This window comes from Microplitis mediator, chromosome 11, assembly GCF_029852145.1.
Source record: "Microplitis mediator isolate UGA2020A chromosome 11, iyMicMedi2.1, whole genome shotgun sequence".
NCBI classification, from domain to species: domain Eukaryota; kingdom Metazoa; phylum Arthropoda; class Insecta; order Hymenoptera; family Braconidae; genus Microplitis; species Microplitis mediator.
Window position 1 is genome coordinate 6,256,816 of NC_079979.1, and position 27,416 is coordinate 6,284,231.

Genomic DNA, 27,416 nt, shown 5'->3' on the forward strand with positions numbered 1-27,416 from the left:
AGCTTTGACAAATTCTAATAGTTAGCTCATGACTCTAATTGTCTCTTTACATTATTTAGACAAACAATGAGTCGAATGCAAGGACGTCTTAATCTCTTGAATCATGATTTAATTATTAAAGAGATTGTTACGTCCAGACAGACATAACATAGGATAGTCCCTTAGTTTTGAGTCAAGTCCTTTACTCGGGTAACGGGGACCTCGTTATTTGGTGCCGAGCATGGATATAGGTCAGGAATATGTATATTTTCTTAATGTTAAAAATAAAAATGTCAGGACTTACAGATACAGGTAGTTTATTTAGTTTTGAAGATGTTTGTTGTTACAATACAACAGGTGCTGGCTGCTGTGGCCTGGTGTTGGCTGGACAATGGCTGTGACACCCCGTGGCGAATTGGACCCTTCGAGTAGCGCTGAATGGAAGTGATCACGTCGAAGTTGGCTCTTCTTAAGTGGCACCGAGTTGTCCACAATCACTTCACTGAATTTAAAAGCCCAAATTCGCGTCCGCACAGAAGGATAGATAATTTCTAAATAAACCCGCACTATACGCGTAATCGCGCGTTCTGACCCGGAGCAATAATTGCGCGAATGAAATGATTGTCTTGGAAAAATATTATATTAGGCCCGTTTTCCAAAAATAGGCAATAATTATTCTTCAGGTTTAATAATTGAAAAGTAATAGCAAATTGTAATGGGAAAAAGAACCGTATCTCTATTGAGATGTATCAAAAATTAGACTGGAGTCTTGAACCAAAAGTAAAATAGATCTGATCGCTTCAGAGTATTTAGACGATATGATCGATGTACAGAAGAAAAATAATATAACTGAAGACAAAGGCGAGACGATGCGACACAACAATAGAAAAGACTTGCTACTTATATATGCTCGGAGTCTTTGTTCTCCCTGAGGTGTTCATGGAGAAAGGGGGTAAACTCCCACAAGGTAGTAAGAATTACTTACGAGCGTAAGTATTCTAATTTTTCGGTGGACCAATGTGCATCCAGCTTATCGGGGGTTGGATGGACATTACGGCTCTATGATAAGGAGATAATCACATAGGTCTCTTAAACGTTAGAGTAACCAATCAGAAGATAGTGAGTGGCTATTCTCAAAACTGTGATCGTTAGAGAAGGGCGGATCAATATGGTCGTCAATATAGTGATAAGGTGAGTGGCGGATCGAAGATGGATTACAATAGAGGAAGTGGCTGAGTGGTGTCATTTTAAGGGGAAGTATTCTATCCTGGGACTTGGAGCTAGGTATGAGAGTAGGGGAACGTTTGCCCGGCAACTGCAGATTTGGTGGTCAGGTAAGGTAATTAAGACGAAACGTGAAGGGTTGGGTCTTATCAATATCACGTCACGGTTGGCTGGCTACCGACTTAACAAAGGTTTCGATAACTGAATTTTCATTGGCTGATGGGCAATTTAATGAATTCAAATTCTATTGTCTAGCAGTTTACCAGATGCGTTTTTATATATTCTAGCTGAGAAATTCGTCTTGATATTGACACAGCTGCCCAAAAAACTCATATCGAAGACGTTGCCGCGATTTCATATTCTTTTATTAAAGAGGAATAAATGTACTGTCGTGTATAAAAAAGATATTAGAATATGGATCGACTTTTAATTGAACAAACGACCGGATGCCGCATCGAACAGAGGCTAGTTAAATTTGGTGGCACTCTGCGGGAGGTAAAGAGTCGCGGTTGGAGACTCTTTGTGCTAGACTCTGAGTCACCGTTTAAGTTGTACCTCTGTTATGATTTTAATGTAGTAGTGATCGGCTCACACAACTGCATTTCGGTGGTCTGATTAGAAATTCCTTTGTTAGCCTTCTGTACAGCTGTCGAAGATAAGAAGCAACAAAAAAAAAAGACTACCGAACGAAGTTGCTTTGCGCGAGAAATAAAAAATTTTTATTCCGTATAAAATAAATTTTATATTAAATATTTTCCCGCTCGATGTCGACGTAACAAGATTGTTAATTACAAATATTCAATAATCAAAGAAACAAAAAATAATAAAATAACGTTTGTTTCTAAATTGAATGATGTTTGGATAGAAATTGCTAATAAATTAGAATCGTTAGGACAAGCTATAAAACCGACATCATTATATACATTTGCAAGTTGCAATCGACATAATATAAAAGATATTATACTTAGACGTCACAATGAAAAAAATGAAAGCGGCAATTCATTTTTTTAATCTTCAAGCCTCGCGTCAACATCACAGTCAGATATCAATGACATCATTGCAAATCCAAGTGTTTTGTTTTAAAACACTTTAAGCGTTTAAATACTTGTAGTCACTCACTAAACACTTTTTAGTGTTTAAAGTGTAGTAAACATTTCAAACGTTTAATTTTAACACACATAAAGTGTTTTAGATAATAAAGCACTTAAAGTGTTTAGGCATCAATACACACTTTAAGTGTTTAGTGTCATTAATTAATAATATAAATATTTTCAAAATAAAAATAATAATTTTTCCATTGAAGTACAATCAATGAAATTTTTATAATAATATTTCTAATATCAAAAATAATAGTTGCCTTTGAATAAAAGTCGTTATTGATTGTTGTCATATCCTGGAATAATGTTCTTATTATCAGAAGATTCAGATAATTATTGCATCACACATTCAGCACAAAAGTAGAAATGGAATTTAGTATAAATTAAATATATATTTGTATTTTTGTCAAAAAAAAAGCTCTAAAAAATGTTTCCACTTGTAAAAAAAAAGAAACCGTAGAAGTAACTTTCAAATAACTGGTTGTTTATTAAGTTATAAAAATCATTCAGAATCTGAAAATATACAGTATAATACAAATAATTAATTACAATAAAATAATAAAAGAACTAGAAAAAGATCGGCAACACATTTGATAAAAATGAGTTAAAATTTGAAAAATTAAATAAATAAATATTTATTTTCTTCCATTAAGTGTAACATAAATTTTATTAAATTGTTCGAATGTTATTTTTAAATTATGTCCACTGCCATAGCATCATCCAATTGTGACAGGCCTTACAAATTTCCGCATTTGTTTTATCCATCTTACGAACTGGAATAGAAATTGAATAGTACAATTAATAAAAGTCATAAAATCTACAATAACAGAATCTTAGGTTGATGAGAAAATTTTATTGTAGAGAAAATAATATTAAAAATTAATAATTTAATTAAATATTTAATTTTCATTATTATGTAATATTTTTTTATTAAATTTCTTTAATTATTTTAAAAATGTTTATAATGTTCTAAATTTAATATTTAATTATTTATAAAAAATATTAAATTTAGAGAATAATAAATATATATTATATTTGTACTTTATACAAAATATTATTAGATTATTAATTTTTAAAATTTATTTTAATTTAATATTCGATTGTAATTTTTATCACAAATTTTGGGTTAAATTTATTGAATTATTTTTTGAAAATTAAATAATCAATAATAAATATTAAAAATTAATAATTTAATAATATTTAGTAGAAATGAGATTAAATAATGATATAATAATTTATCTCAATAAATAATACATACGGATACTTAACCTCAAATATATTGAAACACTTGAAAAAGTATATATGCACAATTTTCACGATCTTCACTAATATTTACAAATAAGTAGTAAATAATATTTATCAAAATGTTCGATTTAAATCACTATAGTGATTAAGTATACTGAATATAATTATTAAACACATATACAATTCGCACTTTTAAAACACGTGTTGTGTATGTAGCAACTTCAACATTTAGTTTTCGTGTGAAACCTGTGCGCGCGCATCGTAAAGATGCGGATCATACATTAACATATATGATAGTACATTTAGTAATGTATGGCTTAAGATTAAAATGAAAATAACTAGAAAACAATGCGAAATTTGGATAAACTTTACTTAAACTAATTTGTAGGAAATAAAATTGTCTATAAAAAAGAACCTACGATATTTTGTGATAAGTCTGATAGTTTTGCTGGAAAAGAAAAAAGATCTGGAAATTTATTATAGATTTGACTTCCAGCGGTGATAACTTTCGAATGGATGGATTTATCAAAAAATGATAAGAGAACTTTTTTGTAGAGCATTATATTCTCTACCAGAATATGCTATGAACTTACTCATTTATATGACGCACTCATTTATATGACGTGCGAATGCTGAGCTAGAAAAATTAAAAAAAAAATAATTTTTCCTATGTTATTTAAATGGGACATGGAGAATTGCAAATAGACACCTCTTAATATTAATATTAAGAGATCAAATTTTAATAGAATTTTTTTTTTCATTATCTCAAACAATATTTTCACTGTAACTAAAGAAAAAAAAAATAGTCACTTTTTTTTGGCCCACCCTAATGAACAGATATGATCATATCTAAGCATTTTTTACCGGGCTATTTTTTTCTATTCATCATATGTTCATTCTAAAATACTATATCTTATTAATTACAGAAAAAATGTCATCAAGAAAAATACGCTGATACCCAGAAACTTAACTTTGAAGATATAAAAAATGTATTAGTTCAAGAATATCTCTATCGTCGTTTAAAATGAAAAATCTAACATTTGTTTCATTAATAAATCATGATCGTTTAAAATTCATTGGATGATATGAACCGAGTTCAATCATTTGTAAAATTCTATTTTCAATACAAAAAAATACGTTTTGATACATCTATATCGTAATGTATAAATATATTTGAAAATTATTACACTTTTACATTTTGAATTGTTATTTGTATCATTTGTCGATTGACAAAATTGATAGAATTTTTTTTAACTGTTTGAGAATTTTGAGCGTTTTATAATATTGTAGTGGTTGGTATCTTAAATTAATATCACTTATACACTACAATGATAGCACACTTATAATAGAAATAATACCACCACAATTAACAGCAGTAAAAGAAAGCAAGAGCAATATATAGTTTATTGAGATACAATGTTTGCTGTTTAACTGTCAATATAAGACTGACTGACTTTAATCGTGCATCTATAAAACAAGAGAAGAAGGCATTTGTTTTCTAGCTATTCAAATATTCAAAAGATCAGTTTCACATTCGTTACACTACCCCCTTCTCAATAAAATTATCGTCCCGATAAAATTTGTGTTGGAAGAATCGAACTTAATTGAAATTAAAACTATTTACAATCTTCGTTCGATTCCGCTATGGTCCCAACGCACCCTATCTATCACTCTACAGGAAAAAAACACCATAGCCCAAAAACAACCCTGTAGGCTAACGCAAAGATAATAAAAAAAAAAAAAAATAGTCTATAGATTAATTGAGCTAAGAATTGATGATAATAAAAAAATAAAATATTCTGCTAAGAAGTTAATCGATACGCGTGACTCTATTTTCCTATTGAGCGAATCAAATAAATAAAATTAAAAATGTAACCCTCCTCTTGATTGAATGGACCTTCAATGGGAATGGGATCAGGTACGGGATGGGAACAGGAACTCCTTCCTCTCCTCCTTGAAGGACTAGGAATGGACTCCTTCTCTCCTTCCCCAATGAAATTGGAAATATTATCTGCACATAATAGAAAAAAAACAAAACGAGTATCTCCAACATTTTATTAACTTTCATATTTAAACATATTTCATCATTACATTCTATTATTTATCAGTTGTTCATTATAAACTTTTAGTGTGATCAATTCAATAATTTTCGATCTTAAATGCTCAATGTTCCACCGCTCGGTCCATTCAGCTCATATGCCGATATGTTATCTCGAACTAACACATCAATTATTACTGAATAATACACGTTGCAACGAAATTCAATTTTTCCCCCTAAAAGTTCCTTGGAAACTCCCCAGGGCATCCACCTATCTCTCAGAAATCGTGCACTACTTAAGAAAAATGTTGACTATGCCAACTCCGGATGGATCCCAAAGCTCCATTCAGGATACTGTTGACCAATGATAAGTCCTAAGAATTCAAACTTTTGATTTGAGCTGAGCTCACTTAAACCAAAAGAAATATCCAGTCTCTCATCAAAGGCCCAAGAATCCCGGGAACCCCTTACAACGACTAACCGTTCAGGGTCCTCAGACGGACTTCCCTCAAGCTAATAACCGAACTTAGAACATTTCAGTCCTTATCCCTTCAGAACATACGTCTCCCGTACCACAGTCATTGCTATCGTGATGAGAGAAAATCTCACGCCTATTGCGCAAGCGCCAAGAGCGAAATTTAAAAAATATTTGAACAATTTTAGGTTATATATTGAATAAAATATAATATTAAATATTATTTATTATATTTATTGATCATAATATTATACTTATGATCAATCTAATTAACATAGTAATTACAACAGTTTAGAAGTAAAATATTATAAAACATTGTATCAATGTTTAGTCAACGATAATATCATTTGATCATTAACTAATTACTAATTTTTGGCGATAAAGACAAGATTAATTTTTTAATTATCACATGTTGATTTTAGTATTATAAGTCGTTTCTTGAAACAAGATTTAACTGGTAATCACAGCAATAACGAACCGTATCCTTATTGCAAATTGGAGCATTACAGGATGTACAACTTTGAGTTGTATAACTATTCGCCCTTCTAGGGCATTGATAACACAATCCACGTTCTGGACGTTGAGGATTCATTGGAGACTTAATTTTCCCAGTTTTTATTATTATTGATCTCAGTTCAAGTGATAGATTCGGTAATTGAAGACGATTCACTAAGTGTGGTTGGACTAGCTGAGAGTAAAGTTGTTTTAAAAATTCTCGCCGAAGTATTTTATTACCAGTGTTTTCTTCATAAATAATTTTCGCATTGATACCAGCAATGTTGAGAAAACCATAAAAAATTACCATCGGCCAGCGTCGTGTGTCCCGAGCAACATCGTACTCACCCTGCAGCTGGTCTACAACATCCACACCAGCTTTAGTACGGTTGTAAAAAGTTACCACTTCTGGCTTCAATTTTTCACCAGTTTCTTTATCAATTTTTGTCGAGTTGTGTAGAGTAGAGTACATCAGAACGTTCTTTGATTTTTTTGGCACGTATGACACTAACATGCTCGCATTACTAAATAAAAATTTACTACTGTAAATAGGCCGAGTTTTAATTTCAGTCATTTCTTTTGGAATTTCACGTTTATTTTTTCGTATGGTTCCAACAAGAGTTGTGTTATTTTCTAACAAATGAGTTGCAAGAGGTACAGATGTAAAGTAATTGTCGCAGGTGACATTTCTGCCAGTTTTCAATATTGGAGAAGTCAGACGTTTAACAACATCAAATGCAGAATTAGACTTTTGGTAAGGTCCTGATGGTTGTTTCCCGCAGTAAATTTCCATATTGTAGGTGTAAAAATTTTTCGAATCAGTCATAGAATAAATTTTTATACCATATCTTGCCGGTTTATTGGCAATATATTGCCGAAACTTACAACGACCTCGAAAAGCTTGCAGCATTTCATCAATAGTTAAGAAAGCGCCTGGTGTATAATTTTCTTGGCATCGTTTAATAAAATTTTTCGAAAATTCTCGGATAGGCGCCAAATTATCTAATTTTTTTCGCTCATCACGATTATGAATATCGTCGAACTTCAATGCTGACAAGAGATTGTAGAATCGTGTTCTTGACATCACCGCACGGAAACAATCTGGAGCCGAACCATCAGTTGCCCACAACTCTTTTAAATTCAATCGCGAAGCTTTATGTACGCCTATCAGATACAATAATCCAATCATAGCCCGTATTTCATCCACGGTTGTCGGTTGAATTTCTGTTTTACGTTTTTTTGATAAGCGTACACATTCCAAGAAAATATTCGTATAATCAACAATTTGCTCAAGTGTTTCATTAGGTATAAAAAGATTCCAGCAATCCAAAGACGTTTTTGCACCCTTGGCGCATTTTGCAACTCCAGGTAGACATGTAACAATATTCTGTCGTTTGGTACGAACTTTTTGATTAGGCGGATTATGAAACCACTTCGTAGCTTTATCTTTACCGAGCACAAATTTTTTATTTTTCATTTCATTCTTCTGTGGACTATTATTATTGTCATCTGTGTCATCAATATCGCTTTCTGATTGTTCAGTACTGGAGTCGTGGTTACTATATTCCGATTCAGCGTCAGACATCTCGTCGAGATCAGAGATACCAGTCTCATTTTCGTCTCCAGAATCTGTTGTTTGATCCATATTTTTACCTGGTTATTTAATGTATAAATTGTATCCGTTGATATGTAAAAAAAAAATAAAATTTTTGAGTAGATTTTCACAAAAAGCCAAGAAGTGATTATAGTGACAAATTATTATTATTTGTTAAAAGTTTGTTATTTATCAGAAGTATCAAAATTTTTCAAAACAAAATATTTGAGCTAATTGAATAATAATAATTTATGATTTATAAATGTTTTTAGGTTACACATGTATTTATGACCGAAAAATATTAATACATAAAGTTAAAAATTTACTTACTGTGGTTATTCACTTAACGAATAATAGCACTTATGAACTAGGATAATATTTAAAATAATTATTAATTATTACATTTTTTTTATAATTAAAATACCGGTATACAAGTACACTTGTAAACAACTTTCAGAACAATGTTTATTTGTATATCTATATACATGCAAGATGGCGGCTAGAAACCACGGAGACAGCCGAAATGAAACGAGCTCATACGAACGGCAATTTTTTTTATGCCTGACTTGACTCATGCGATGAGAGAATCTCTCACAGTTAATAAACAAATATTTTTTTTCTCTATTTTTCAAGTTTAAAAAAATTTTGTTTTATTAGTATCATTTAGAGCATTAAATTTTAGAAAGGTAAAAAAAATTTCAGGGGGTCATTCCATTTGAATTTAGAAAAAAAAAAAAGTTTTAAAAAAAGTGTGAGAGAATCTCTCTACACGATTGTTCCGAAGGGTTATAGAATCCCGGGAATCCCTCGAACAACGTTACCACCGAAATCGTTCGGAGCCCTCAGCCAGACTGCTTTCAGAATCTCGGGAACTCTTCAACAACGTCTACAGTGTGGTTATTCAGGGTCCACTGTCAGACTTCTCCTAAGGACTATACTAGTCTTTAGCAGTCGTTCAGACATCTTCAATTCTATCAGTTTGCAAGATATCGTACTCACTAATTGACTACAGAATCCCGGGAACCCTTTACAACGTCTACACCGAGATCGTTCAGGGCCCCAGCCGGACTTCTCTTTTATTTTTCTTATTGATCACAGTATGGTGCAAGACGGTTTACATGCACGATTATATATTTTCCTTTGGGGATTTTTCTGATTCTATAAACTACGTTATTTAGCCTATTGCACGCCTCATAACGCGAAGCGTTTGAGGTTGTGCATTACTCTCAACATGTCCCAGTCATGCAATTTGCCGGACTTAAATTGCGTGTGTTTCATTCATTTTGTATTTGTAAGGTAATATAAGTGCACTATTATCAAGATAAATGCTCTAATTATCACACTCGATGTGTTTAAAACATACATATTTTGTTTAACATTAATAAAAATATGATTAAAAAACTTTGTCGTGCTTGTCCGGATGTCTGTACGTGTGGATGTGCCACAATCACGGCCGACAAACTTAACGTATCAGGACTATTCTTGTTTTATTAGCTTCAGAATGACACCGGATTTTTCGCTATTTAAAATGACTTTTTAATTCGCGGTCGTTTAATAATAATTAATAAAAAATATTGAAAACACTGGTCTTTCATATATCTATATATATGGGTGTATTTCTATGATTGTGGGACTTCAACCTTTGGCCACGTTCGGGCGCTGTTAGCCAGGCTGATAAATATGTACACGCATGCGCTGTACATTTCTCATCGGACGCCAAAACCGCGAAAGAATGAATCCTTAAATTCAAGTAACTTAGTAATATTAAAAAAATAATAATAATAATAATAATAAAACCAATATCATTTATTTTTTTATTTAATTCGAATTCCTTCAGTAGGATACTCAAATAATAAATTATTTTGTATTTTTGAATAAGCGTTATGAGGCGTGCACTTTTGGATTTTCCAAACTTTTAATGTTTTTTTTTTCAATTTCATAAGGACTCTCCCAATCGCATTGAAGTAAATAAATTTTTTAATTATTTCCGTTAATATCGTCTTTTTTTTTTTTTTTTTTTTAATTTAACTCATGATAGTTATCTCAGCAGTTTCATAAAACTTTCCTATTCATCCGTATAAAACTATATTTATTGATTTGATAAAATACTTGAGGTATTACATAGCCCAGATAAAAATTTTCAATATTACTATTTATACAAAATCGTTTATCTATCGTTCTACATCATAGAATCATCAAATGTACCCGGTTTATTAATCATGTCAATCGATTACAAAACAAAAGAGCGGTTAGATGTCACGATATTTTTAGCTAATTTGTACTTTTTTTTTTTTTAATTGTATCTAACTATAATTATTATTGAATAATTATACATCACCAAATTTATCCTTTCTGAATTTCGAGTTGTCCATCAATTCAACTTCAACTCCTCAATTGATGCAAATAAATTATTCTTCCGGCTTCACTGTTTTGTTGGAAAAAAAAAATAATAAGACTACGCGGCGTTTAATATTTTGATCACTATTATTTTATATTTTTATCACACACGTAATTACTCATACCCGCACTTTAACACAAATTAATAGAAATATTTTCACAACACTAATTCATTAATCCTGAACTTTTTTTTTTTTTATATGGAGTACATCACACAAATAAATTCAAATACGCACTTTGACACCGATTAAGAAAAACATTTTCACAAAACTTAATTATTTAATCACTGAATTCGTTTAAATCATTACACGCACTTGGAATCTATATTATAAAATATATTTACAGATTTTAATTAATTCATCACCGGATTTATTTATATTATTACGCGAACTTTAATACTATAACACATATACACAGAACTTTTTTTTTTTTTTAATTCATCACCGAATTTACTTATTTTACTACACGCACTTTAATATAATAACACATATTCACAAAACTTATTTAATTCATCACTAAATTTATTTTAATTCACACGCGCACTTTATCATAAATTTTAAAAAATATGTTTTTACTGAACTCGTTTAATTGATCACTGAATTCACGTCTTTTTTTCAATATCAAAAACACGGTCGTTTCAAATTTTTGCTTTTCCCATCATGTCACGATATATTGACAGATATATATATTCTTTTTTTTTTTTTATATTTATAAGTTTACACGACACATGAAGGTTACGCGCACTTCTGACACCAAATTGTAGTGGTTGGTATCTCAAATTAATATCACTTATACACTACAATGATAACACACTTATATTAGAAATAATAACACCACAATTAACAGCAGTAAAAGAAAGCAAGAGCAATATAAAGTTTATTGAGATACAATGTTTGCTGTTTCACTGTCAATCTAAGACTGACTGACTTTAATCGCGCATCTATAAAACAAGAGAAGAAGGCATTTGTTTTCTAGCTATTCAAATATTTAAAAGATCAGTTTCACATTCGTTACAATATAAATGTTTTTTAGACTAAACATTTTTTCTAATAAAACAGGTAGAAGTGTTTTTTTTCTTTAAACGGATAAAACGTTTTCGGATTAAACACTTAAGTGTGTTACGCGAACCTTTAAAACACTTGTACTGATTTATGCGATTGTTTAAAAGTTTATACACAGAAAAAAAAATTATTTGGCTCAAAGATATTTTTCTTGAGCCAAGAAACTTTTGAGGACATGGAATGAAAACCGAGATTTTCTCGACGGAAGTAAAAAAATTCCTTGGATTTTAAACCTTGAACGAAGAAAACAAATTTTTGACTCAATATATCTTCAAAGATTGATTCAACAGTTGAGTTACGTAATTAAATAATTAAAATTTTTTGATTTAATAAATATTGTTCCTCACTGTAATATAATTGTTACTTTAACCAAAAAATGTAAATGTTCAGTACAAGAAAGTTACAATCTTGAATAAAGTAATGAGATGTTTTGAGTCAATAAACAGTAAAAACTTGAATTAAAATACAAATTTCGAACCAAGAGTACTGCGAGCTTAAGCCAAGTAAGTTTTCTCTTGGTTTCACGCAAAGGTTCTCCCACTCTTTTCTCACTACTCTATCTTTGTCGCTCCTGCACAAGAAATGAAAATTTCGTCCACGTTATAAGGTTAAGTAGATAAAATTTAAAAAGCAAGATAATAATAATTATTTCATAAATGTTATAATTATTTGTAAGCTTAGCAAATATTTGGGCATATATGTATTGTATTTATTATAAATCCAGCTATTTAAGGAATTTCCGAGTAAAACTATATTTGTTTTTTTTTTTTTTAATTTAAATTAAAATATTCTTAAATTAAGAAAACTTGATGGTTTACAAATGAAGGCTAAATTTTTTTTATAATAAATATAGAACTCTTTCAGATTTTTATTGTTCAATAAAGGAATTTTTTTTTAGCTTAGTCTTGAATATATATAATACTGAATAGCTTTAAGTAACAGAATAAATTTTTATTTTCAAATGCGTGTGGTGGCCGAGTGGTCTAAAGTACATCACTTAAACCACTCTGAATCGAAGGGTCGGCGGTTCGAGTCCCATCATACGTCAAAAAATTAAAATTCCTTCTTTACCGAAGGTGGAAAAAATTCCATTTAATCCTCCCAGATGGATAAAATAAGTCGTACAGTTAAATAATTTTTTTAAACAGGAAAAATTATTTCTTGAAAAACCAAGAGAAAAAATACTTGGGCTGAGAATCGAATCACTTTAAACTAAGAAAAAAAATACTTGAGTCAATAATTGAATTATTGTAAACCAAGAAAAAAGTTCTTGTGTCAAAAATTAAATTATATTAAGCCAAGAAAAAACTACTGGAATCAAAAATCTAAATACTTTAAACCGAGTAAAAAAATACTTGAGATAAGTCTGAAATGTTTCTAAACAAAAACAAAAATTTTTCAAGCTGAATAATTCTATTCTTGAATCGAGATAGTTATTTATTCAATAAATCAATTAGCTTCTAAATCCAAATTTTGTTGTTATTTGAATCAAATACAAACTGTAAGCTTGATTCAAGAAAAAATATGGGAAGAACGTGAATTCCTTAGTTCAAGTAATCCTTTTTTTCTGTGTACCGTTTTTCTTCTAAGCGCTTAAGTTGTAGAAAACACTAACGTGTTTTATTTTAACACACTGAGTTAAACACTTGGATTTGCAGTGTAAGTTGGTCTGCTCGTAACGCAATTGATTTTTAAAATAACAGGTCGGAAACAGCTTAAATTTTTTGTAAAAGATCAAAAACAGATCAAATAGTCCATTTAGATTAAAATCAGATCAAATTTTTCGGTCCGGGAAGTTTTAATTTGTATTCAAATTTAAATTTCTTGAAATGTCGTGTAATAACAACAATTTCAAAATGGTATATTATTTCATGAAGAATTTAGTTATGTAAAATACATTTGTTGTTACAAAAATGCAACACATGATTGTGCATCATTAAAAAATTTCAAAGGAAAGGAAATTTTTCTAACAAGCTGTTAAAGAATAGTTTTGATATTTAGTTATTTATATACCTCATGAAATATGTGTTCTTTGTTTCATACTTTTTTGTTGGATTTGATTATATAAATTTAAAAATAAAATTTAAAATTATGGCAGACAATAATTAATATATCAATAAATTAATATTTTAGTAAATTATAGACAAAATACTAATTAAAAATTTTTAAACTCGAAGATAAAAACCATCAATTTTAAAAAAGTTTATTCAACTCTCATTATTACCATTTAGATATTTTCGATTTGTACCAATGTAATGATTTTTGAAGTGAAAAGCACATTTCGATTTGGTCATTGTCCAGATTTTTATATTTACTACATGTTCCCATTTACCAGGTTTTGAAAAGGTTTTGAAAAAACGTTTAGTGTAAAGAACATTTATATTATAAAACGCTTAAAATTCTCAAACAGTTAAAAAAAATTCTATCAATTTTGTTAATCGACGAATGATACAAATAACAATTCAAAATGTAAAAGTGTAATAATTTTCAAATATATTTATACATTACGATATAGATGTATCAAAACGTATTTTTTTGTATTGAAAATAAAATTTTACAAATGATTGAACTCGGTTCATATCATCCAATGAATTCTAAACGATCATAATTTATTATTGAAATATATGTTAGATTTTTAATTTTAAACGACGATAGAGATATTCTTGAACTAATACATTTTTTATATCTTCAAAGTTAAGTTTCTGTGTATCAGCGTATTTTCTCTGATGACATTCTTTCTGTAATTGATAAGAAATAGTATTTTAAAATCTATAGACTATTTTTTTTTTTTTTATTATCTTTGCGTTAGCCTACAGGGTTGTTTTTGGGCTATGGTGTTTTTTTCCTGTAGAGTGATAGATAGGGTGCGTTGGGACCATAGCGGAATCGAACGAAGATTGTAAATAGTTTTAATTTCAATTAAGTTCGATTCTTCCAACACAAATTTTATCGGGACGATAATTTTATTGAGAAGGGGGTAGTGTAACGAATGTGAAACTGATCTTTTGAATATTTGAATAGCTAGAAAACAAATGCCTTCTTCTCTTGTTTTATAGATGCACGATTAAAGTCAGTCAGTCTTATATTGACAGTTAAACAGCAAACATTGTATCTCAATAAACTATATATTGCTCTTGCTTTCTTTTACTGCTGTTAATTGTGGTGTTATTATTTCTATTATAAGTGTGCTATCATTGTAGTGTATAAGTGATATTTATTTAAGATACCAACCACTACAATATTATAAAACGCTCAAAATTCTCAAACAGTTAAAAAAAATTCTATCAATTTTGTCAATCGACAAATGATACAAATAACAATTCAAAATGTAAAAGTGTAATAATTTTCAAATATATTTTTACATTACGATATAGATGTATCAAAACGTATTTTTTTGTATTGAAAATAAAATTTTACAAATGATTGAACTCGGTTCATATCATCCAATGAATTTTAAACGATCATGATTTATTAATGAAACAAATGTTAGATTTTTCATTTTAAACGACGATAGAGATATTCTTGAACTAATACATTTTTTATATCTTCAAAGTTAAGTTTCTGGGTATCAGCGTATTTTTTCTGATGACATTTTTTCTGTAATTAATAAGATATAGTATTTTAAAATGAACATATGATGAATAGAAAAAAATAGCCCGGTAAAAAATGCTTAGATATGATCATATCTGTTCATTAGGGTGGGCCGAAAAAAGTGACTATTTTTTTTCTTTAGTTACAGTAAAAATATTGTTTGAGATGATGAAAAAAAATTCTATTAAAATTTGAGCTCTTAATATTAATATTAAGAGGTGCCTATTTGTAATTCTCCATTTCCTATTTAAATAACATGGGAAAAAATTTTTTTGTTTTTTTATTTTTCTAGCTCGGCATTCGCATGTCATATGAATAAGTCCATAGCATATTGTTGTAGAGAATTTAACGCTCTACAAAAAAGGTCTCTTATCGTTTTTTGATTAATCCATCCATTCGAAAATTATCGGAGCTGGAAGTCAAATCTATAATACATTTTCAGATTTTTTTACTTTTTCAGCAAAACTATCAGACTTATCAAAAAATGTTATAGGATCTTTTTTATAGACAATTTTATTTCCTACAAATTAGTTTAAGTTAAGTTCATTCGAATTCCGCATTGTTTTCTAGTTATTTTCATTTTAATCTTAGGCCATATATTACTAAATGTACTATCATATATGTTAATGTATGATCCGCATCTTTACGATGCGCGCGCACAGGGTTTACACGAAAACTAAATGTTGAAGTTGCTACATACACAACACGTGTTTTGAAAGTGCGAATTGTATAGGTGCTTAATAATTTAATTCAGTATACTGAATCACTATAGTGATTTAAATTGAACATTTTGATAAATATTATTTACTACTTATTTGTAAATATTACCCGGAAAAAAATGTTTTTATAAAATTTTATAAAATAATATAAAATTTTATACATTTTTATAAAATTTTGTAAGATTTTATAAGATTTTACAGCAAAATTTTATAAAAATTCATACAATTTTATAATATTTTATACAATTTTATAAAATCTTCAAAAATTTTATAAAATCTTCTAAAATTTTATAAAGTAAGATCTGAGTAAGGAACGTAATAAATAAATGTAATTTTATAAAATTGTATGACATTTTATAAAATTGTATAAAATATAACAAAATTTTATAAAGTTTAACACAATTGTATAAAATTATATAAAATTTTATATAATTTTATAAGACTGTACAGTGAAATTTTATAGAATTTCATATAATTTTATATAATTTTATCAAATTTCATAGAATTTTATAAAATTTTATAAAATTTTATATGGTAAGATCTTAAAAGGGAAGTCATAATTAGATAAAATTTTATATAATTGTACGAAATTTTATAAGATTTTATGAAATTGTATAAACTTTTATACGATTTCATAAAATTATATAAATTTTTATACAATCTTATAAAATTTTATAAAGTAAGATCTTAGTGAGGGAAATAATAATTAAATAGAATTTGATATAATTGTATGAAATTTTATAAAGTTTTATACGATTTCATAAAATTATATAAAATTTTATACAATCTTATACAATTTTATATAGTTTTATAAAGTAAGTCCTTAGAAGAGAAGTAATATTTAGATGAAATTTTGTATAATATGATAAAGTTGTATACGATTTCATAAAATTATATAAAATTTTATACAATCTTATCCAATTTTATATAATTTTATGAAGTAAGTCCTTAGAAGAGAAGTAATATTTAGATGAAATTTTATAAAATTTTATAAAGTTGTATACGATTTCATAAAATTATATGCGATCTTATAAAATCTTATACAAATTTATACAATTTTATAAAGTAAGATCTCAAAAGGGGAGTAATAATTAGATAAAATTTTATATAATTGTATGAAATTTTATAAAATTATATAATATTTCATAAAACTTTAGAGAACTTGATGCCACTATTGCATCTAGTGTAGGGTAGCATTTTGTAAAATTTGATAAAATGTCACACAATTTTATAACGTTTATTACAAATTATTATAAAAATTGTTAGAAATTCAAAGTAAATAAATAAAATTTCCAATGGCCATAAAAGAAAAAAAATTCCATTTTTGCGGGCAAAATATGGTGATAAACAAATATGAAAATTATATTATAAAAAATATAATTGATTACCTAAATATATGCAGGGTACCCCTAGAAAAATGTAAAAAAAAAAAAAATTCTGAATATTGAATAAGTTTGATTTTATTAAAATTTTTTGTAAGTTATTGACATTAAGAAAAATTATATTTTACACAATTATTGGATGCAAAGGAAGATAAAAAAGTTTTTAATAGTTTTTATCATAATACAAGAGTCTTTAACATTTTTCGACCGGCACTAGATTCTTGAAAAAGTTTAACGAAAAAAATTCGAAATAATGCTCAATTATATTTACAAAAGTAATTTTGGGATGGTTATAATAGATTTAAAAAAAAAAAATTTTTTTTTATAAAATTTTAGAAGTACCTCGTTTTGCCTACCCCCGCCACCCCTTTCTCTTACATATTTATATATATATTACATAATGTGATAATTTTGAATTTAATGTTTTTAAATTTTTATTTTGTCAACTAGCAATTCAAATTAAATCGTCGTTACTCAAGAAAAAGTTCGAAGGTTTCGCCATTAATTCAAAAATAAAAATCAATAAATTTAATTAATTTTAAAATTTTATGTCCATTAAACAGTCGATAGTTGAATTGTTCAAATCTTTTTTTTATATATAATTATAAATTAAACTATGAAATATGGCTGATAAGTATTCATGAGTAATCATAAATACAGCCATGAATATTTCTTAGCTACAAGTGACCAATAGACGAGCGGAGCAGACTACGATTCTTCAATAACAAAAGATAAGCAGCATCGAGGGTGGCCATTAATTGGATGGGTGACCCGTCCCGGAAAAAAAAAATCATTTTATAAAACTTTATAAAATTTTATAAAATTTTACAAAATTTTATAAAACTTTATACTGAAAATGGCCTGGTAAAATTTTATGAAATTTTACAAAGTTTTATAAAATTTTATAAATTTTTATAAAACTTCATAAAATTTGATAAAATTTGATAAAATTTTACCAGGCCATTTTCAGTATAAAATTTTATAAAATTTTACAAAATTTTATAAAAACATTTTTTCCCGGGTAGTGAAGAAAATTGTGCTTATATACTTTTTCAAGTGTTCCAATATATTTGAGGTTAAGTATCCGTATGTATTATTTATCGATATAAATTATTATATTATTATTTAATCTACTTTCTACTAAATGTTATTAAATTATTAATTTAAAATATTTATTATTGATTATTCAATATTTAAAAAATAAATATAAAAACTATAAAAATATATTCAAATATACGTAAGATATAACCTGTAAAAAACGTAACGTTGTACAATTAAGAAAAAATAAATAAATAAATAAATATTAAAAAAATAAATCAATAAATTTAACACAAAATTTGTGATAAAAATTACAATCGAACATTAAATTAAAATAATAAATATCTAAAATTAATAATCTAATAATATTTTGTATAAAGTACATATATAATATACATTGATTATTCTCTAAATTTAATATTTTCTATAAATAATTAAATATTAAATAATAATGAAAATTAAATATTTATTTAAATTATTAATTTTTAATATTAATTTCTCTACAATAAAATTTGCTCATCAACACTGCAAATCCAAGTGTTTAACTCAGTGTGTTAAAATAAAACACATTAGTGTTTTCTGCAACTTAAGCGCTTAGAAGTAAAACGGTATAAACGTTTAAACAATCGCATAAATCATTACAAGTGTTTTAAAGGTTCGCGTAACACACTTAAGTGTTTAGTCCGAAAACGTTTTCTCCGTTTAAAGAAAAAAACACTTCTATGTGTTTTATTATAAAGCGCTTACTGTTACATTAAACGTTTAAAAAAACATCGAGTGTTTAAAATTAAACAGATATTCCAGAATTAAACACTTCTTCAGAAAACACGTTTAATCTATAAAACGTGTATATTATAAAACGCTTAAATTTCTCAAACAGTTTAAAAAAATTCTATCAATTTTGTCAGTCGACAAATGACACAAATAACAATTTCAAAGTATAAATGTGTAATAATTTTCAAATATATTGATGCATCACGATATATGTATGTATCAAAACGTATTTTTTTTATTGAAAATAAAATTTTACAAATGATTGAAAACGGTTCATATCATCCAATGAATTCTAAACGGTTATAATTTATTAATGAAATAAATGTTAGATTTTCCATTTTAAACGATGATAGAGAGTGAGGAAATATTAAATCGTCAACATCTATAATTTCTTGTTGTTGGTTAAGTAGTTTTTGGTATTGATAACTGTTTACTTGAGGGTTATAGCAAATTGTTGCAAGCCGTTTGATTACAAATAAAATTTTACAATTTAGTATACAGATATCATCAATTTCCGCAAATATAGGCATTATATCTTCGTTACATTCAAGTAAAATTACACTTCCATGGCTATAAGTGGTAATATGAATAGTCACTTTTGGTGATCTCATTACAGAACACACGTTTCTCTCGATAACATTAAGTAAGTCATCAAATAATTTATCATATGGTAGATTGGCTAAAAGTACACTCGGTCCAGGCGTTATGTTATCACCTTCGTATAAAAAAGTTTTCGATGATTGACCAGGATTAACAAAAAGTCTAGAACACATACGTGATTGATAACGATAACACATTGTATCAGGCATATTTTTAAAATTTCGCACAATTGCTACAAGAGCTTTAAAGTAGGCATGTGCAGATTCAAATCGAAAGCACCATTGCTGTCGTGCTGGGCCAAACAGTTTTATATATCTTGGAATATGCTCTAAAAAGTGAATCTTGGGAATAAATTTATCAGGGAACAATAAATTAAATTTTAATTTAAACGTTTCAATCATACGACTTAGAGTATCAATGGAGTCATCGTGTATTTCATATGCCAGACACAAGTTCATTATCTGCAGTAATAAAATTAAACAATCAAGCCTTTCAGTAACACCTTCGTCATCGCTATCATAAATCCATTGACCAATTAAAAATGGTAGAGTATGTGCTAAAACAAACATTTGTGCTGCACTTTGTCGTAATTTTTTTTCATCAGCAAGGTCTTTATTTTGGATTATTGCAGGTTTGTCTCGGCTAAAGTGTCCGAAGTCAAATGCAGTTAATTGTTCATTGAACTGTTTTATAGTAAATAATTTTTTCTCTGTAATACAATAATTCAAAAATAATCGACATACAAGTTCAGTAACTCCTTCGTTTAAAACGTGCATACAGTCTTGTGGTAAACACATAGTCACATCAAAAAATGGAATATCTGCTAACGGACTTACAGTATTAATTCCATAAAATAATTGCCAAAATTTTTTTGTAGCTTGAGTTGTATTATCGTTGATTGCTTCCAAATGTTCTTGATGTGTATCTTTGTTTCGTAAAAGAAAATCAGTCTCTTTAACATATTGTTTGATTTCATCTTTTGTAAACATGCAAGTTCGACATGGGCGGTGTGCTGATACAGATTCTTTAAAACCACCCATTAAAGCAGAAGCAGGAGTATCACCCGAAAAAAATAATAGTGAACCTTTATAATTTTTAGGGACACCATTAATGGTGATGTTAATTCCTTGGGTTTGTAAATTTTTAATATCATCGATAAAAGGCTTTAAGACTTTATTCAAAGCACCTGGCTGTTTTAAATAACAACTTTTGACAATAGCTAGTAATTGGATCGCATTTTGTGATGAACGCAAATTTGGTTTAATGTTAGCAAGAGTCCAATAGAACATTGTTAACTTTTGGGTTTTAGAACTAGAAGCTAATGGATTGGCAACTCCTAACTCGTCCATGTATAAAACTATAGCTAAAGCGTTTGTATTTTCTTTGAAAAACGAATTTTCTTTATAATATTCACCATCAAGTATCGTTCGAAAAATCCTTTCTTTATAAACTAAAGGATTATCAACACAATCTCTAACGTCATCATTCATCATAAGGTTTATCAAGTTTTCATTAAACGGAACGACGTACGCATTGTGTTGAACTTCACACAATTGAGAATTTTGTTGAACGTATCGTTTTTTTTTTTTCCAAACTAATTTTGTCGCAATAAGTGTTTTTTTTGCTGGCACCATATTTAGCTCATTAATTAGAAACTTATCTAACTCAGTTTTAGTTTTAATTGAGGAGAAAATAATCGTAGGAGGATATTCTTGAACTAATACATTTTTTATATCTTCAAAATTAAGTTTCTGAGTATCACCGTCTTTTTTCTGGTGACATTCTTTCTGTAAACAATAAGAAATAGTATTTTAAAATGAACATATGATGAATCGAACAAAATAGTTCAATCGAATCAGCGTACTTACAAGTATAACCAACGAATAAAGCTCCAATAAATTTGTCAAGCCATCAATTATGTGTGTTATTGCAGTTTGGGATATCCGGCAATTTTCACGAATATTTATTATGAATTTTCCTGCATGCCACTGAAGACGCTTTATTACAGATTCAGTTGCTTCATCTATATTTTCTAATGATAAAAATGTACAATACAAAATTTACAACTAATTAGTATATGCATAAATTGACTTAATATTTATGACAATGTTAAATAAAAATATGATGACAATTAAAGATTATTTTTTAAATTAGATAATCTTACAGTTCAGAAGTAGATATTTTTTGAAGTTATACTTATTTAGGCGCGTTATGACAAAATAATGAGAGTAAAATTTGAAGATGCGCGCGCATCACTATAACCCAAAAGTCACAAGTTGAATAACATTTATCCACATGTTTCCAATTGAGGTTATAACCATCCGTATGTATTATTTATTGATATAAATTAAAATATTATTATTGAATATACTTAGTACTAAATATTATTAAATTTTTAGTGTTAAATATTTATTACTGGTTATTTAATGCTTACAAAATAAAGAAATAAATTTAATAAAGCATTTAATAACAAATTTGTGATAAGAAATAAAATCGAACATCAAATTATAATATTAATTTTTAATATTTATTATTAATTATTAAATTGAATAAATAATAAATATTTATAAAAATAAATGAACAAATGAAATGATAATTTTTTGATAAAAATAAAAAGTGAATATTAAAGTGAGAAAATTATAAATATTTGAAAAATGAATAAATTTCGATTCAATTTTTGAATTCATTATTAAATTTATTACCTTTTTTTAAAAAAACTAATTAATCAATAATAAATATTTTAAATTAAGAATCTTATGATATTTAGAACAAATTATGTCATCCAAATTTATTTTTCTCTAAATTCAATTATATATATATATATATATTTATTATGAATTATTAGATATTAAATTTAGATAATTATAAACATTTTTATAATAAATAAACAAATTAAATAAAAATTCTTTAACTATTTTTTAATTATGCCAAAGAAGTATAACTTCTCACGTGCGTACATAAGTACACGCACCCATTTTTTTTTATTTAATTGAGATCAAAGTTTAAAAAAAAATATTTTTCACCAACACAAAAATAAAAAAAAAGAATAGTTCTTTATAGTTGAAATAATAATAAAAATTCATTTCTATCATTTAATATATTTTCTCATATGCATTTGGTAAAAAAATAATTGAAATTTTTTTTATTGATACTTAAGTTTTGTAAGACACTATTTAAAAAAATGCTTAATTGAGTTTTTTTATAATATATATTTGTGTATATTTACAATTACCATCGTTTTGTTCCGTATCAAGAAACTCTTCATCAGCTAATCTTTCTTCAGCTTGGTTGTTGATATCATTTAACCTCTGAGACGAAACTGAGTGTTTCCTGAAAATATGTTGACGAAAAGATTTCCATTTTTTATAAGTTGCTCCGCATCCTGCTTGTGTACATATCACTTTGAATAGTGGATCATACTGGTGATTACGTACAATATGACACATTAATGTGTCCGGTGAATTACAGACAACAAAACACATTGTGCATGAAAATATACGGCTACGATCTATATTATTCATATTATTAAAATTTTTTTTTTATTTTAATTTTAATTTCACTTATAATTTTAATTTTATTTTATATTATTTTAACTTTTATAAAAATCTGATTTTTGTGACAATATTATTTTTTGGTCTCAAATATGTCATGTACTCGTACTACATTACGCATGTGTTAATATATTCTAGTCCTAACGAAAGAATGGTAGTAAGGTGGCATTCTTGTGGTAGACCGACTATACGTACGTTTACTCGGCTCTCTAGAATCCATGTATACTGTTACATGAGATAGTCCCATAGACTCGTGCAAGTATTAGTGTTGTCGCATACACTCAACTCTCTTAGTAAAACAAGTATATACACCAGTTGATTTTCATTTCTTTCTTCTATTGTCCATTTACGCGTCTAATCATATTTATTTATTGAGGTTATTAAAATTGAATGATAGTGTGAACTTCTAATTGATATTAAATTTACAATTATAGTAATTGTAGAAATTTCATCATACAGTAATTAATCTAGTATGGAAAAAAAAATTTTTTGTGCCGTCGAAGGACGGAACAAATGCATAAAATTTGTATCTGTACCTGGTATAACTGATTTTGAAATCATCAAAACAAAAATCAATGAGATTTGTCAGCGTGATGTACTATTGAAGCCTTTTTTATCAACAAAGATAATAATTATCCAAAAAAAAGATTTAGATAGTGGCATTTGGTGTGATGTTGAAGAGGACGATATAATAGAAGATAAAGAGAAATTAACCATTCTTTTCTTGCCATCACACAACTCGACATATATTGCGCCTGCTGTGGACCATGACAATTCTTCAATTCAAGTACTGTACACTGAACCTGGAATAGTACAACCTGATATTTTATCAAACACTGAACTTATTGCTAGTGAACTTGTAACGCCAGTTGAAAGTGTTGTTATTAGTAGTGAATCTATTGATTGCTTATCAAATGAAGACAATAGCAAGGTAAGTAAAATAAATTTTTAACAATGTACTTTACAACAATTATTCGAGTAACCTAAATTTTTTTTTCAGTCTTCATGTGACAGATTCCAACAATGCTCAAATAGTGGTTCGCCGTCAAGAGAACCTCATACTTTGCTCAAATCAGAGCTTGAGGTGGTACCTGGCCCAATTATAGCGTCAGCTAGTTTACCATCTTTAACCTATGATTTACAAAATAAGTTAAACGAACACGGGGTGCTAAAAATACAAGCCAAGCTTATGCACTATTGGGGATCATATTTATGGCAGAAGACATCAGGGCGTCCGTCTAAGAAAGATTACCAAAACTTTGCCGATGCGATAATTAAAGTTTACCCGTTGTTAAAAGGTGGCTCATCGGAAAATGTAAGTTTTTGATTTTTATTTACTGATATATTCATCTATATTAAGAAAATAAAAGTTTTTTGTGTAAGAATGAGCCCAAAATGAAAACATTTTGTTCTGTTTTTCAGAGCATTGTGAGATTACAACTCAGTACATGGATAAGAAATCATAGATGTTTACTAAAAAAACAAGAAACTCAGGTTGCGCTAAAAAGAGACGCTCATGGAGAGATTATTAAACCAGCTACTTCTTTTTCAGCGTTAACAACTAGTAGTGAAACGTAAATTTATTTATTTAAATTTATATAAATATCAATTAATTAATAAAGGCTATCCAGAATAGTAATCAAATATAAATTTATAGATCCGAATCTCCAAAGTTGGACATAAACAGAGCATTAGTGGAGCTCGAAAAAAAACAAGGAAAAGAAGGAAATACACCTCATGTTAGAAGACTCTTGAAACTAACCTATAATGCACGACGGCTTTGGATTCAAACTGAAGCTAAATCTATTTTTAATATTGTTGAAAAATATCCACATTTAAAAGATTGTGGGTCTGTACGTATATTTTTTAACTTTTATTTTTATTTTGAATTTTGTAATTTTGTATTTTCCAAATCATCAATAACGACTATACTGTATATTTTCAGATTCTAAATGATTTTTATCAATTAAAAAATACAACTGCTCAAGTAATAGAACAAGAAATTAGTGAAATGTTTACAAAATTGAAGATATTTTTTAGAGATGAAGAAAACACTGATTTTGAAAGAACAGTGCTTTTAAAATTATATGACAGATTAACGAAGAAACTCAAAAATCAAGCGAAGCCATTGTTAACTTTTCAAGAGGTATGATCAAATCAATTCATTACGTTAAAAAATTAACAACGATTTTTATTATAACTTAATAATTCTCTTCAAATTAGGCACGTTCGAGTACCGATAGTTTAATGGCAGAAGAGGGTGAATCTCCTCGTGCTGTAATATATACTGAAAATAACAAAATCAATAGTGCATTTATTGTTGCTGATAACAACATCATAGTTACGATTGAAAGTCCAAAAACATCAAAAGTCGTAGCTTGTTTGTTAGCAGCTTATTACGTATGGGACACTAAATTTCCTAAGCCGTATTTAAATGTTTTACAATACATCGATAATCAAGTTCTTGGAACATCTATAAAAAATAATGTCGTCTATAAATTCATCAGGATGCGAGATGAAGCTTTTGTTTAATTGCGATATAAAGAACCGAAAATTTTCAATTTTTATCATATTCTTTGATTTCAAAAGATCTTTTCATTTAAATGTTCAACATGTAACTTCTTGTATAGTAGCTTAAACTTTTTTGATATTTAATGTAATTTAATTACTTGTTAATACTTAACTCCAACAGTAAATCATACTTTGGAATTTGTTAATAACTCAATAAATAACCAGTTATTTAAAAGTTACTTCAATAGTTTCTAATTTTTTCGAAGTGTAAACGTTTATGTGATCTTTTTTTTTTTTTTAGATAAAATACATTTATATTTTTAATTTATACTAAATTCCATTTCTACTTTTATGCTGAATGTTTGATGCAATAATTATCTGAATCTACAAGGAGCTCCTGATAATAAAAATATAGTTCCAGGCTATGACAACAATCAATAACGACTTTTATTCAAAGGCAACTATTACTTTCAATATTGCAAATATTATTATAAAATATTCATTTATTGTATTTCAATGGAAAAATAATTATTGAAAAAAAGAAATGAAGTCAGCGAAGTGACTTATTTGTATACTTTTAACCAACACTTTATATCAGGTCCTTATTTTTTATAAAATATTGTCATCATTGTAGTCTTCGATTTTATCTTTATAAATTAATTGTTAATAAACAATCGTTGACTACAGTATTATCACAATGTTTAGTAAAAAGTCAAGATCTAAAATAAAACACTGATTAAAAGTATAAAAAAATAATAATTTTACTTTTTGCAAACTTTATTTATTTTATTGTTGTAATTTTGGTTGTAATAATTATAATATTAAGTGTTATCATTGGTATTTAAATCTAAATTACTATTGTTTATTATCGTAATCCATAGAACTATTTTTATTTTAAAAATATTTATATAATTAATTAATGACACTAAGCACTTAAAGTGTGTATTGATGCCTAAACACTTTAAGTGCCTTATTATCTAAAACACTTTATGTGTGTTAGAATTAAACGTTTAAAGTGTTTACTACACTTTAAACACTAAAAAGTGTTTAGTAAGTGACTACAAGTATTTAAACGCTTAAAGTGTCTTAAAACAAAACACATGGATTTGCAGTGAAGTCAAATCTATAATAAATTTCCAGATCTTTTTACTTTTCCAGCAAAACTATTAGACTTATCACAAAATATCGTAGGATCTTTTTTATAGACAATTTTATTTCCTACAAATTAGTTGGAATAAGGTTTATCCGAATTCCGCATTGTTTTCTAGTTATTTTGCAGTAGCAATAGAAAATTGCAGTTTCAATGTGAAAGTCGCTATCCATAACATTTTTTTATAAGGATGAAAAATATTTCATAAATACTTTTAATTGCAGGAAAGTTAATTTCCTACAAAAAAGGTTCTGATGTCAACCTATGTAAGGTAAAAAATTTCTAGAATTATCGCGATTTCACACAATAATAATCACTTTGCGTATTATAAATATTTATTTATTGGGAAAAAAATTTTTCTACATTTTTTTTTCGGTAATTCTCTGTTAAAACACTTTTTCAGTCAGTAAAATATCTACATTTTCAGATCTCTGCATTTTAAAACAGTCTACGGTTTTTTAAAACTATTTTATTTGTACCAATAATTACGAATTG

The 27,416-nt window shown here is 27.6% G+C and overlaps 3 protein-coding genes across 3 annotated transcripts; 1 reads left to right on the forward strand and 2 right to left on the reverse strand.

The window, feature by feature from the left end:
- Window positions 1-6,482: 6,482 nt before the first annotated feature.
- On the reverse strand, window positions 6,483-8,198 carry LOC130677778 (piggyBac transposable element-derived protein 1-like). Its single transcript, XM_057484635.1, has one exon. The coding sequence runs from the start codon at window positions 8,196-8,198 to the stop codon at window positions 6,483-6,485; it is 1,716 nt and encodes a 571-aa protein (XP_057340618.1).
- Window positions 8,199-19,387: 11,189 nt separating this feature from the next.
- Window positions 19,388-23,579, reverse strand: LOC130677779 (uncharacterized). Its single transcript, XM_057484636.1, has 3 exons — window positions 22,942-23,579; window positions 21,578-21,741; window positions 19,388-21,496 (listed from the first exon to the last, which is right to left on the reverse strand). The coding sequence occupies exons 1-3, from the start codon at window positions 23,228-23,230 to the stop codon at window positions 19,388-19,390; spliced, it is 2,562 nt and encodes an 853-aa protein (XP_057340619.1). The 5' UTR covers window positions 23,231-23,579.
- On the forward strand, window positions 22,840-26,015 carry LOC130677144 (uncharacterized). The gene is made up of 6 exons (XM_057483777.1): window positions 22,840-24,191; window positions 24,261-24,575; window positions 24,683-24,834; window positions 24,918-25,113; window positions 25,206-25,406; window positions 25,484-26,015. Exons 1-6 carry the CDS (start codon window positions 23,733-23,735, stop codon window positions 25,790-25,792), a joined length of 1,632 nt encoding a protein of 543 aa, XP_057339760.1. The 5' UTR covers window positions 22,840-23,732; the 3' UTR covers window positions 25,793-26,015.
- The last annotated feature ends 1,401 nt before the right edge of the window (window positions 26,016-27,416 follow it).

Coding starts and splice junctions, on each gene's coding strand:
- LOC130677779 (XM_057484636.1), bottom strand. CDS start 23,230: ATGAATAATATAGATCGTAGCCGTATATTTTCATGCACAATGTGTTTT. Junction 21,742..22,941: donor TGATACGGAACAAAACGATG/GTAATTGTAAAT, acceptor TTTTATCATTAG/AAAATATAGATGAAGCAACT. Junction 21,497..21,577: donor TTTATTCGTTGGTTATACTT/GTAAGTACGCTG, acceptor TATTGTTTACAG/AAAGAATGTCACCAGAAAAA.
- LOC130677778 (XM_057484635.1), bottom strand. CDS start 8,198: ATGGATCAAACAACAGATTCTGGAGACGAAAATGAGACTGGTATCTCT.
- LOC130677144 (XM_057483777.1), top strand. CDS start 23,733: ATGGAAAAAAAAATTTTTTGTGCCGTCGAAGGACGGAACAAATGCATA. Junction 24,192..24,260: donor CAAATGAAGACAATAGCAAG/GTAAGTAAAATA, acceptor TTTTTTTTTCAG/TCTTCATGTGACAGATTCCA. Junction 24,835..24,917: donor TTAACAACTAGTAGTGAAAC/GTAAATTTATTT, acceptor ATAAATTTATAG/ATCCGAATCTCCAAAGTTGG.